Source organism: Poecilia reticulata, chromosome 9 (assembly GCF_904066995.2).
Source record: "Poecilia reticulata chromosome 9, P_reticulata-male-v2, whole genome shotgun sequence".
NCBI classification, from domain to species: Eukaryota; Metazoa; Chordata; class Actinopteri; order Cyprinodontiformes; family Poeciliidae; genus Poecilia; species Poecilia reticulata.
The window spans coordinates 4,754,073-4,767,444 of record NC_088838.1 but is presented as its reverse complement, the minus strand read 5'-3'; the positions used below and the strand labels follow the sequence as shown (position 1 = coordinate 4,767,444).

The following is a 13,372-nucleotide window of genomic DNA, read 5'->3' as shown; positions in this document are numbered from 1 at the left end:
TGCCTCTCTGCATTGGCTCGCGCGCCGCAGCAGCAGCTGGATGTCTTAAGTTTACCTTTACGCAGATCACATGAGTCTCCTTTCGCTCAAACCGGACACAGACTGACCTGTAAGGATATAAACATCAACCCCTTGTGAGGAATTATGATTCTTTCCAGAGTTTTTGATCAAGGTATTAGTTTAAACCCCATCACGTTAGCCATGGTTGCACAGCTCTACATGAACCACAGGAATAACTTGTCGACCTTTCAGAGATGCGTTAAGAATGATTTATATTTGTGGACAAATGCTGTTAAAAACATCAGCACCTCCCAACAGCTTCTGTGTTACATTTAGTGAAATTTAGAAAAAGGGGAGAAGTTTCATTGGCCAACCTAAAAAGTCTGTAAGCCTTACATTCTTAACCGGAAAAAAGGATAAGATAGAGTTCAGTCTCAAGATAGAGTCACAATCTGTTGCCCAAAAATGGCAGGATGGTTTGAAATATTGACCAAATCTAAGGCACAGATCCAGCCATCCAATCTAATTTCAATGCAGCTCTTCCACAATTAACCGCCCTTCTATTAAAAAGAAAATGCATGGTGTTCAGTAGCATTGTATGTAAAAACACAGATTTATTAGTTTAGTTTAAGATCTACCCAGATCATCCATCCAGTCATTCTGGAAAAGTCCCAGGTCCATCATAACCTTGCATTTCTTCATCTGTCATGTTCTTGTACTTTGGTGCACGAGTATCGTCTTTATGGATAAAATTGTCAATGCTGCCTCTGTGGCTTCAGTCTGGGCCAAGCACTATCTGCAGGCATGTAAAGTACAACAAATCAATTGTGTATTTGTAGTCTCACCTCAGCAATAAAATACATCCTCAGGTACAAACAAGACACACTTGAATGTCAGTGACTAAATCTTATTAGCTGAGTTTTCCGTTGCACTTTAATTTATTTGTCAAGAACATTTACTCTAAGTCCTTCCACAGGATATTGTTCACAGCGGCCCCTGCAAAACATAAACAGTCCGACTTATAATACAGTGAATCCAAAGCTGTAAGTTTAGTTTATAAGGTTTTAACTAAAGGTTTAAATATTCTTCATTCATTTCTCCACTGCACACAGTTTGATGAAACAAGCTACAGACTTGACGCAACAGGACAACTAGACGAGGATCCAACAAAGAACAAGGAACACAGGTGGGTTTAAATACACAGGGAGGCAATCAATGGAAACAAGGAACAGGTGTAACTAATCAAGGGGTAGATGGGACACAGAAACCTAACACACAGAAATAACCAAATCCTTACACTTTGGTCTTTATATTATGTATTGACACATGCAGAAATCCTTTTAGTCAAAACTATGTTTGATTTGTTATAAACAAAAAGGCACAAGACGTTTATATAATTATGAAATTTCTATCAAACCTTATGAAATGGTCTATTTTGCATTATGCATGTTCTATCCATCCATCCATCCATCCATCCATCCATCCATCCATCCATCCATCCATCCATCCATCCATCCATCCATCCATCCATCCATCCATCCATCCATCCATCCATCCATCCATCCATCCATCCATCCATCTTCTGTCCACCCTTGTCCCTAGTGCAGGGGTGGGCAACTCCAGGCCTCGAGGTCCTGCAACTTTTAGATGCATCTCTACTTCAACACACCTGAGTCAAATACTGAGGTCATTAGCAGGACTCTTGAGGACTAGACTGCACTTAGGAGGTGATTCAGCTGTTGGATCCAAGTGTGTTGGACCAGGGAGACATCTAAGAGTGGCAGGACACCGGCCACCGAGGACCAGAATTGTCCACCCCTGCCTTAGTGGGATCAGAACGGTTGCTGGTCCCTATTTCCAGCGAGAAATTTCAGGCGAGAGGCGGGGTCACCCTGGACAGGTCGCCAGTCTGCCACAGGGCAACACAAAGACAGACAGGACAAACTACACACACTCATAAGGAGCTGCTTCCTTCACCAACATGTCCATTCAGATTTGGTCTCATCACCACTTTCTACTCCATCAAGATCTTTCCAGAATCTCTTCCTGCATTACAGTAAGTTGACCCACATTTCCTTGATTTTGGGAGATCGATGATTGGCCGATACTTCCATGTGAAGCCGATATTGTCAATTGATCTTATCAACCTCGAAAAAGGTGTAAAGATCAACGACTGTCTGCTCTCCTCTGTGAGAGGTTTGAATGTTGGCCCCGCCCACCAGGTCATGCAGTCAACAATAGCTACTACTTACTAACTCAGCAACTTTATTGCTACATTCAGCAATGTTTCAGAAAAAATAAATACATAAAATCAGTATAAGCCAAAACTGGGATTGGCAGGTCAGACTTCTTAAAGATTGGTAATCAGTAATCAGCCAGATTATTGATCCACACTATAGTAGCCTTATTCTATCCACACTACAGTAAAACGGCTTAAACCTTGCTGCCCTTCCTCACATAATACATCTGCCATTCTCCTCTTCATCATATCAGCCAGCTTTCTACCTGGAGCTAATCATTAAAATATGAACAGAATAGCAATCTGTCCATATAAGAGCAGGATAAAGATGAAATAAAAGCAAAACATAAACATCGGCATAAAAGGGAGAGATGGAAAATAAAAGAAGTGAAAAGAGAATGGGGAAAAAGCCATGGGAATAAGCAAGAAAAAAAAAGAATAAAGATTTACTGGAAACTCAACAAGATGATAAAAGTAATTACAAAGAAATGAAAAAGAAAAATACATGAAGCTGAAGAAGAAATGACACAGCATAACTCACAGCATAAAAAGAAACAGCATAAGAGAGAAACAGAGTAGATGAAAAAAAATGGAGAAACAAATGTAATTGACCTAAAAATGAAACCTAAAAAGGAACGAATGGGAAGCAAAAATGGCTAACAAAAGAAATGACACTCAGAGAAAACACACAGGAGAGGGAAATAGATGACAAAATGTCTGATTAAGACTTTTGACAGTGATCATTAATTGATTAAAACTAGGGTTGAAAAAAAATAAAGCTGAAAACTGTCCAAAGATGGAAGGAGGAGGAAGGCGGGAGAAAAGATGTGATGGTAGGAGTGTGACAGAGGGAGCAGAGGGCAGGAGAGGAAATTAGAAAGAAGAAAGACAGACAGGCGGAGCAGAGGGATGAAGTGAGAATGGAGAGGCGAACAGAAACAACAGCAGAACCGGATGATGAGCTGAGGCAGCAGGAGAGTCAGGAGAGAGCATTAGTGTCCCTTGATGCATCCTTTTCTGGATCGCAAACTCTGATTTCCCCACTGATAGCTGGCAGCGTCCCGATCACTGCAGCACAAACCTCCGTCTCTTCCCCAGAGCATCATCATCACTCCGACACTTAGAGTGAAACCCAGAGAGTGCCTTCCATCGTCACGCCAACGTGGAAACTTATCACAGCGCCTCTCCATTTTCCCCTAACTGGGACAAACTTGTTCAGCAGCAGAACTTTTGTGCTTGTCAGACGCGTCGTGTGACACGGACAGTTTGCAGGCTGAATCCCAAACAACGCGTCGGGTTTAAATGAAAGTTTGGTGTTCTCTGCCACCCGTTGCTCCCTGGAGTAGAAACTGTTGTCATTTATCTGTCTGCTGTTCTGACACACGAGGTGGATAATTAAAGATCACAGTGAATGTTTCCCACAGCCCTGACTCCATGTGTGCATGTTGCAAATGATTACAGAGGCTATGGAGGAAACGCAGCTGAAGAAGAAAGAAGAGATTTAACCATAAGGACTCACGTTGTCTGTTCTGAGCTTCTTGGCCGGGCAGCCTCCATCCACAGGATGTAGCATGTAATACAGCCGCACTTTGTTGGCGTGTTTCCGACTCTGAAAGGCAGGAAAAGTTCAAATTAATATCAGTTACGTACAATGTGTGTTACTTTTGCAAGATGACACAAAATGCACTGTCTGATGTAATCACGGGTCAACCCTGAGACATGAAGCGGCCACACTGATGGCAGACACACACTGACAGGCGCAGACTTAAGAGATTTTTTTCTTTGACCTAAACTGTGAACTAGAGATGCACCGATTCAATATTAATATCTGTATTGGTCCCGATATCGGAAAAAAATTTGGGATCAGATATTGGTGACAATGTACCCAATCCATAATGGCAGACCTAGTCAGTCTAATTCTATGTCTTGTGCTCTGAGCAGTGTCATGTCATTACATTATGTTTAGAAATCCTATTGCATTTTCTGAACTTCACACTAATGAAGAAAAAAAACACACTTCTTCAGTAAAAAACAGAACACTAGTGTACAGAAGAAAAAAACGTTTCTTTCAGTTTGTGCAAAAAAAAAAAAGTTACTGTAATGAATTTTTAACGAAAATATTCCACTGCTTCTTTTTAACTCGATAAAAATGTGCATCCCGATACTGTCACTGTGGGAGTTTTGACTCGGCTCTTGTGCATATTTTTACCTCAGTTTTAATGTTTAAAGATGCTTGGCTATGAAGGCAGCTTGAGCAACAGTGAGATAGTAAACAATTAACAGAGGATTTTGATACTTAAACATAAAACTTCACAATGTTGACAGATGAATTTATGCCTCGTCACTCAAATGATCTGTTCTCATCTAAACGCAATTAAAACTGAAGAAAGTGCCATATTGCTCTTTTTGCTCTCAGACAAAAATCTTTCATTTAAAAGGAAACATCTTTGGTTGTAACCTTTACTCCTTCAGTGTGACAACTATGCTACGCCTTTATATAAAACAAAGATAATTCATTTTTGTGTACTATAAGAAAATTGTTTAGGTATGACACAGACTCATGGAGCAACTGCACTTTTTTCCTGTGATTATCTCCAAATGTTACATGTGTTACAATGGCAGTGTAGACAACAAACGATCACCACTGTGGCTTTTGAAGAACTGAACTGCACCTGCAAGAAATTTAGTTGTTTTGGTCAAAGTTGTGCTAAAAAAAAAAAAAAACCAGTCAACCTTTAATATTTTAAAATCAAACTTTAGTCCCATCAATTCCCACAAATCCTTGTTGATTCCTATGGAATGTTTCCTGGAATTTTACCACTAAGGTTTTGGCTAGCTTTAGCCTAGTCTGAGCCTGGTAAAGGTCAGCCTGGTTCTACGCTTTGCTTCGTCCAGAGGGTTTAGGCTCTCATCTACTGAGAGATGACTGCTTCCTGTAGGTGCAAACTCTCTCAAAATTTGTAATTTTACCCAATCTCTAACGTTTGCTCATGCACCAGTTCGACACTATGAATCTTACCAGAAATCAGCTGCATTGTAAACAACCATCCTCCACTGTGAAGAGAGAAGCTCAGAGTTGAGCAAGATTGTTGTTTGTTAATTTCACATTTGGAAGCGTAGCCAACACAGACTGAACGGCTTCGTTCACCTCCTCCGCTGACGTTGTTAAAACTACAAGCAGACTACAATTATTTTTAAAAAGCAACATCAACATCAACAACAACAGCAACAACTTCCCCTTCAGTTTGGTGATTGGCCCGGTTGAAATTCCACCGGAGGAATTCACTTCAGGGCTGCACAGTGGAGCAGTTGGTAGAACTGTTGCCTTGCAGCAAGAAGGTTCTGGGTTGTTTGCATGTTCTCCCTGTGCATGCGTGGGTTTTCTCCGGGTACTCCGGCTTCCTCCCACAGTCCAAAAACATGACTGTCAGGTTAATTGGCCTCTCCAAATTGTCCCTAGGTGTGAGTGTGAGAATGTGTGTGTGCATGGTTGTTTGTCCTGTATGTCTCTGTGTTGCCCTGTGAGAGACTGGCGACCTGTCCAGGGTGACCCCGACTCTCACCCAGAACGTTAGCTGGAGATAGGCACCAGCAACCCTCCCAACCCCACTACACCCCCAAGGGTGTAAAGAAAATGGATGGATGGATGGATGGAATTCACTTCAATGGGAAAAAACCCAGACTGTGCTGTAAGCAAGATCTGAATAGAGCGAAGTGTTTTATGACGGCAAAGGCTTGGCTGGCGATGTCTCTTATCAGTTGATACAACCACTTAGACTGGAAAAAAACAAAGAAAACGTGCCCTTATTATTAGGAGTCAAGGTTTATGGAAAAGTCTCTGCATGCATTCCAGTGATCCGTCCATAATATTGTGGTCATCTGGTTGTACTCTTGCCCTTTAATGGTGTAAACATCTCCATAATTCATTCACACATCAGTCCATCAAATTCGTCAGACGAGACAAATAAAGGCTGTAATTACTAATAAGAAGTCTGAAAAGTTTTGGAGCAGTTCAGGACTGCAGGAATGTGAGGGTTTCTATTGTGCATGGTGAAGATAATCAGGACTGAAGAAAAAATCTATATCGCATTACTACCACATCAGTGAGCAGATCACAGATAATGTGATTCCAGACAACCCCCTGCTAAAGGACCGGGTTGTTCGATGCCAAACGACCTAAACTTGTTTTTTAAACAGACTCATCCCAGTCGGATGTAAAATCTGCTCCTCAGGAGTATAAATAATCTTTAAGAGCTGCTAATAGGCGCTTCTGGTCCAAGAACTCAACCCATGCTGGACATTTCTTCCTGTTCAGTAGCCGCCTGCAGCAGCCTGCGCCAATTCCCAACTGTGAATCTATTCATATAGATCTGAAACCAGATCTATAAAATGTAGAATTTAATAGCTGCACCACTGCATCATGAACTAAACTGGATGTCATTTTTGAGGATAAAAGATGTTAATACCTGTTGAGTCTTTGTACAAGCTTATCTTACTAATCTGCTCCTGATTTTACTGTCATTTACCAGCTGAGCTCAACCTGTGACTGAAACAAGTTTGGTCAGATCACATGGAGACCATTTTGAATTAGAACTTGCTGCAGATTCTGGATTGGGTTTGGGTCTGGAGTTTGACTGGGCCGTTCCAACACCTGAACATGTTTAGGTTTAAACCATTCCATTGTAATCCTGGCTTTATGTATTGGGTGGTCGTCCTGCTGGAAGCCGAGCCTCCAACTCAGTCTCAAGCCTTTTGCACTCCAACAGGTTTTCTCCAACATTGTTCTGTATTTGGCTCCAATCATCTTCCATCAACTCTGACCATCTTCCTTGTCCCTGTTGAAGAGAGGCACCCCCAGAGAATGACCGTCATATTCGACAGCAGGGATGGTGTGTTCAGAGTGAAGTGCGTTTTGCAGTTTGGCCAAAACGTTCAGATTTGGTCTGGTTAGACCAAATCTCCTTCCACATGTTTGCAGTTAGCCAGAAGCCATGTTGGACTTCTTCTGGTTTTCTTTTAACAGTGGCTGTCTTCTGCTCCACCCTTTACAAACCCGGGGGCCATGAAAGTCATCATCAACATCTTTTCCTCATGTGAAAGGGCTCTCAAGCTATAGGATCCAGGGGTTATGATTCTAATCCTGATTCTTTTTCTTCCTCTTCCTTTGTTATTCTTGTTTTTTATTTTGTGTGCATTCTTGTTCGTTTGCTTCTGTAAGGCAGTGTTTCCCAACCCTGGTCCTCCAGGCACACCGCCCCGCAGGTTTTATACGTCTCCCTGCTTTACCACGTCTGATTCAGCTGACTGCAGTTCAGTTAAACAAACACCAGTCAGTTGAAATCATATGGGCTGAAGAGAGGAAACACCTGAAACATGCAGGGCAGTGAGCCTTCAGGACCAGGGCGGGGAAACACTGCTGGAAGGTAAATATGAGTATCTGTACTGAAATACAAAGGATAATAAAAAATTTGATGACAAAAATAAAACATTCTTCCTTACAACTGACTCTACAGAGTCCAACCAGCAATGCAATTATAAAGTTGCAGTAATAAACCCCAGTAAGGATGTTCATTGTTATTCGATGTACTCCTTTAATGATGACATTTAGAATGATTCAGTGATCAGTCCCAGAGGCGGATCCATTCCTGTGCGTTAGCTGGACAACATCCGGTGAGTTTTATTGTTATAGTTTTCCTAAATCTCTCTGTATGAGAGATCAGTCTGCTGACAAACTGGGACGGAAGTTTCCAATGTCATCAAAAACAACCATTTACTTTAAAATGCTCTTCCAGCCCAGAGCTTGAAGTAATGCAAATTATAAGGACATATTAGGGTCAAGAGAGCTGGTTAAAGTGAACTTAACTTAAATGAAGTTGTTATACAGTAATCCCTGATAACTTGTTTATTTTCTGAAACCATCAGTTTCTCTGTATGTTTACCATGTTCTGCGTTTTTTTGCCCTGTGTTACGGCACAGCAACAGTTTTCACATGATACCAAAGTTTTATCATGATGCTCACAAAGTTGAGGAAGCAGCTTGTGGTTTTAAATTTGTGCCTCACGTGGCTGGAAGCACATTTGGTGAAGCCGAGGGAGCAGAGTTCTTGTGTTCACATTAAAATCCTGTCTGAGATCATACAAACCTAAGTGTGAGTGGAATGTGAATGTTGAACTCCTTTAATATGACATGGTTCACGGACTAATTCTCGCTCTTTCACAGAGATTTTTTTGCCGTTTTCCTTCTGTTTAATCATATTTCAAGAGAACAGTATGGTTTCACCCTTCTCTCTCACTTGTTTTTTTTTCTTCCCTGTAAAAGCCACCTACCAGCTGATCTCTCAGGACTCTTTCTGTTAATAACCTCTCCTTCTCTCCAGTGTTTGCACTGTAAGTGCCACTGCATTAGGGTGAACCGTATAAAGAGGACCAAGCAGCTCTGCAGTGCTGTTTCTGCTTAAACAGGAAGTGTCAGGCCACTTTTCATTCTGGCAAAAGGTTCTGGGCCAGCTTTATCACCTTCTACTTGTGCTTTTTATCGCTTAGCACACAGACTAATTCCTGAGGAAACCAAGTAAAAGCAAAGTAGAATAGCTGAGCGTGTCCTCCACAGATTACTCCTAACGCGCTCGTACAGACCTTCTCTTTGATTTTCGATCAGCATCATTATGGTTCTGCCTCATTTTGCTCCAGCAGAACTTTTTTTTATCAGCGCTACAAATAGCTAATATTTCCATCCCATTGCCTCTAAAACAAGTGAAAAATAGTAAGAGCAGTTTAAGCACCCGAGTATGGGTATTTTCTTAAAATCAGCTTAATGCCGACACCGTTTCGGAACCACTTTATGAACATGCAGGTTTAAAAATTAGTTGAGACGGAAGCGCGTTTGGATTGGATCTATAAAGGTTGTCAAATAGATCCATGTCAACATAATCAATTGCTAAAAGAGATTCTTAGCTCCTCCTCTCTGCTGTGGCAGGTAACTGATGGCTGAGAATCAGAAACGGGAGCTGCTGCTAGTTGTTTAAAACTCTTGTAACATGGCAGTGTTGCCATTGTATACCCCTTGTGACAATCAGAAGCATTTCTAAAGGTATTTTGTGCAGGGTGTGGATGAACTCGAGCAGCTAAAGGCAATAAGCAGCTGTGCCACATAACTCTGTGTTTCCATTAGCCATAAAATGGCAAATATTTAAACTACGACAATAAATTCACTTAATGGAAATGCTATATCATCTATCATTTATTGTGAAAAATTAAAGTTCACTATAATAATTTTGATTTATCGTCACAAATGTCAGTTAATGTAAAAATAACTGACTAAAATAGTTTTTCTTTTATTTTACTATTTCTCATGTTTTTTCCCCATGAAAGCATAAAAAAATAACAGTAAATCCAAAAATATGAATAATGTCTCTATGTGCAGCTTAGTGGTACCACAGTTCTGTAAGTATGTGGCGTTACAAAAACTTGGCACCTCGAATGCTGAGCCATAAAAGAGGAGTAATCATTAGCATTATCATTATCATCATTTTTATCGTTATCAGAATAGTAGTGCAAAATATTGGAATAATCCCAGTCCTTATCGCCCACTCCAATGTGGAGCAAAGGACAAATTCAAAGTTTTGTATGAAAACAATCTTAGTACTCAAACACAATAATATTAGTTGTTCTTTTAATTCGCAGCATATGACAGTATAACTGCTGCGGTGATAAAGTCATCCTTAAGTTTTTTTAGTCAACTTGTTGACCTTCAGACTTCCTAAATGCCATACTGTTCAGTGAATACTATATTTTAAACCAATGTCATTTCTATAAATACTTGGCTCATCTTTGCCATTTAAATTTGACCTTTCTCAAACTTACTCTCCGGTGAACTGTCTTTGGCACCACAGCTCTATATTCAGCTCAGCCAGTCAAATTAAAACTTTTCAAAATAATTTAGTAAAGCCCCAGTGAATCAAACCTCACAGCTTTGGCATCGCTAGGGTTTCCAGGGAACCATAAGCCCGTTTTCCATAAGATGAAAGACCTACTGGATTCCCAGTAGGTTCAGATTGTAGCGCTCGCTCATACTATATGACACACTGAGGTCTCACAGTAATCAAAAACAGCCGCAGCTGCTGGAGTCAGGGGGACAGGTGAGTGATGAGACGCCCACCAGGGTATCACAACTATATTATCCAAAACAGACAGATATTATCTCCTTTGGTCTTCTTCTGATCCCATTTCTGGAATATTTCTACTGAATGTAAAAGCAACAAGATTCCGGTACAGAGTTCAGCAATGACTTGCATAGAGACGGAGAGAAGAGATGTTGTTCATGACACCAAGCATAGTAATGGAGCTTAGGGTTTATTTTACCAGGGTTTTAGCACTTTATTCAAAATATGATTTCTTCTGGATATAAGAACAAATTGTGTTGTCAGTCTCACTGTTATCATGAAAGGTTCTGGAAAGGCGTCACAACGAGGTTCACAGATGGCCACTAACCTCCATGAACTACATGAATGTATTTATGTCCAATATTTAATAAGATACGACTAAACAGTTTTCTTGTTTAGTCTTGTTGTGATCTTTAATGAACATGAAGCAGGGTGGAGAGAGAGAGGGGGAAGACATGCAGCAGAAGGAATGGAACCCAGGCCAACAACGTCTAGGACCAGAACCACCAACTGAGCCAGACAATCCCACTAAACAGTTTCCTTCTACTGTTGCTATCAGTGTGTTTAAACACACATGGCTGCCAAACTGGATTTTAAAGATTAGTTGATGAGAGCTGCCTTATCCTTATTTAGCTAGTTTAGAATTTTGACTTCAGGGATCTTCCTGTTAGTTACTGCAACTTGGAATTTGAGGTTTTTTTTATTATTATTTTACTTCAAACATACAGTAGAAACCTATAAGAATGCTTTTGCTTGTTTTCAATATTTTTGCAGTGACAAATCTTAAACAGAAGCAGTGCTATTTTAAAAGATCCAGACAACACTGTGGCACTAGGAAAATCAGCAAGTTGGTACTGATTTAAAAAAATACATACATACTGCTCTTTACCCTTTAACAAAACAAGCCAAAAATTACACCCACTCTTCATGTTGTCCTAAATGGACTGAAGTGGAAAGGTGTGTTGAAGCTGACTTCTCAAAGGGAGGCCCCTGAACTGCCAAGCGGGGAAACAGCATCTCCACAATGGTCAACCTATGTCAAAGTGAAACCGTTTTAATGTCTAGGGATCTGATGAACCAGTGACAAATGGGTTTAGGGAGAAAACCCATCATGAATGCTGCAAGGCAACATTTAATGCACATCAATTCTCATCAATAACACACATTGGATGCATCAGAATTAGCCGAGCCAGAATCGGTTTTTGGCTTTGGAAAGTCATATAATGGTTAGTGGTCAGAGACTCATCACCACTTGTTTTGTTTCTACCCTGTACCCAAAATGCAGCTGGATATACGAATGTTACTAAAAGTTACTTTAACATTAAGTTAAAGTAACTTAATACTAAGTTACTTTAGTATTAAGTAAAGGTCACTGTTGTTGTCCCACAGCTGTTTTACCAGATGTAGGACAAAAATCCAGATTTCCAAGCCTGTGAACACCCACGAATATCGACAATTCCCAGCAGTTAAAAGCTGCCTACAGAAAGTGGTGTTCACATTTCTGTGTCAGAAACTGCTGTTAGAGAATCATTTGGGGTTGAGAGTTTGGTGGTGGGAATAATTTGGGTGGCAATGATTTCAACTGGAACTTCAATTGTACAAGCACGATGTCACAACTTTACAAGAAAAGACAGTGATTGACTCAATCTGAATCCATATAAAAAGTATCCAGGTACAACAATAAATTTTTTCACCATTGGTCACTGGCTCATTATTATGCAGGTTTGTGTAACCCTGCATGCCTTAATCTTTCCACAGAGTTACAAACGTTCCACTTTTCATGCAATGAATTGAGCTAAACAAACTCTGCCAAGAGCTATTGTAGAATTGTAATATTGCACAATTGTTCTACCATAAAATGTTCTGTCAGTCATCTGACAGATTAAATTCATGGCTCAGGCCTCTTCAAACATCTTCATTCTGACACAACGCAACTTGTGCTGCAGCAAAACAACTTATTTTTTTCTTGTACTATGAATCCAACATCACATTTCAATAATACGGCAGCTCAATCAAGCAATTTTTGTGTGAATGTGTATCAGCAAAAGCATTCAATCCCTAGATACCTCAGTGGGGGCAGTGGTGGAGTAAATATGAAAGTCAAATATATTAAAGTCCTCTTTTTCATCTGCCAATTAACCGAGACAAGAGCTCTACAGTGAGCAGCACAGACGAAAAACCACAACAAATGTTTAAAAGGAAAGTTCTTTTCAAATGCTTTCAAGATAATGGAAACCAATTAGTGAAGATACCAAGTGGACAAAGGGCACAGCAATCAAAAAATGCACAAGTCAGCCAAACGCTAAATGCCCATGTCCCCTACAGCGCTGAACATGATTGTCTTTGTCACAAAGGCTGTAGCTTCTTTCATTTCAGTTTTTTGTTTCCCAGAAAAACCCTTATTCTCCTTCATGTGAAAAGAATCATATCAGTGAAGTACAATAAGGTGCCACTGTTGGAGCAGTCAGACAACAGAAAGACTGAACCATAAAGTAAATCAAATGGATGATGTTCTCCACAATGACAAAAATGTTCAAGAACTTAGAATAAATAAAGATATTACAGATTTGTATTGTAGTCAAGACCACCTAACCCAAGTCTAAGTCAAGACCAGAGTGTATCAAGCTAGTTTATCCATAGTGGAAAAAACTTTGTTATTTCTTAATCCACCCGCAGTCAAGCTGCGACGCTCAGGAGGAGCGTGGCAGATGTCACGGTTGGACAGAGGGAAAAGCCAGAAGCAAACAAGGGGTCAGTGCGACTCTGCCTGACCGTGTACAAGGCGCCCAAATGACACCATCTCATAAGACTGTGGAAGGGTTACAAAAATATATACTTACTTTAAAAAGACTTTAAAAGCCACCTAAAAAAAGTCTGATAGTGTTACATGTCGACAAACTAGCAATGCTTGGACAGGAAACCAGGAAAAACATTCTCTGCTCGCTTCAGTTTTCCTTCAGACGAGGAGGCCA

The 13,372-nt window shown here is 40.4% G+C and overlaps 1 protein-coding gene across 3 annotated transcripts in view; it reads right to left on the bottom strand.

Annotated features, from left to right (window-relative positions):
- zmat4a (zinc finger, matrin-type 4a) overlaps positions 1–13,372 on the bottom strand; it is an 88,957-nt gene that overhangs the window by 49,759 nt on the left and 25,826 nt on the right. For all 3 annotated transcript variants that reach the window (XM_008417301.3, XM_081611283.1, XM_081611284.1), the window contains one exon: positions 3,759–3,848. In XM_008417301.3, the coding sequence (XP_008415523.1) occupies positions 3,759–3,848 (90 nt within the window). The remainder of the gene's footprint in view (positions 1–3,758; positions 3,849–13,372) is intronic.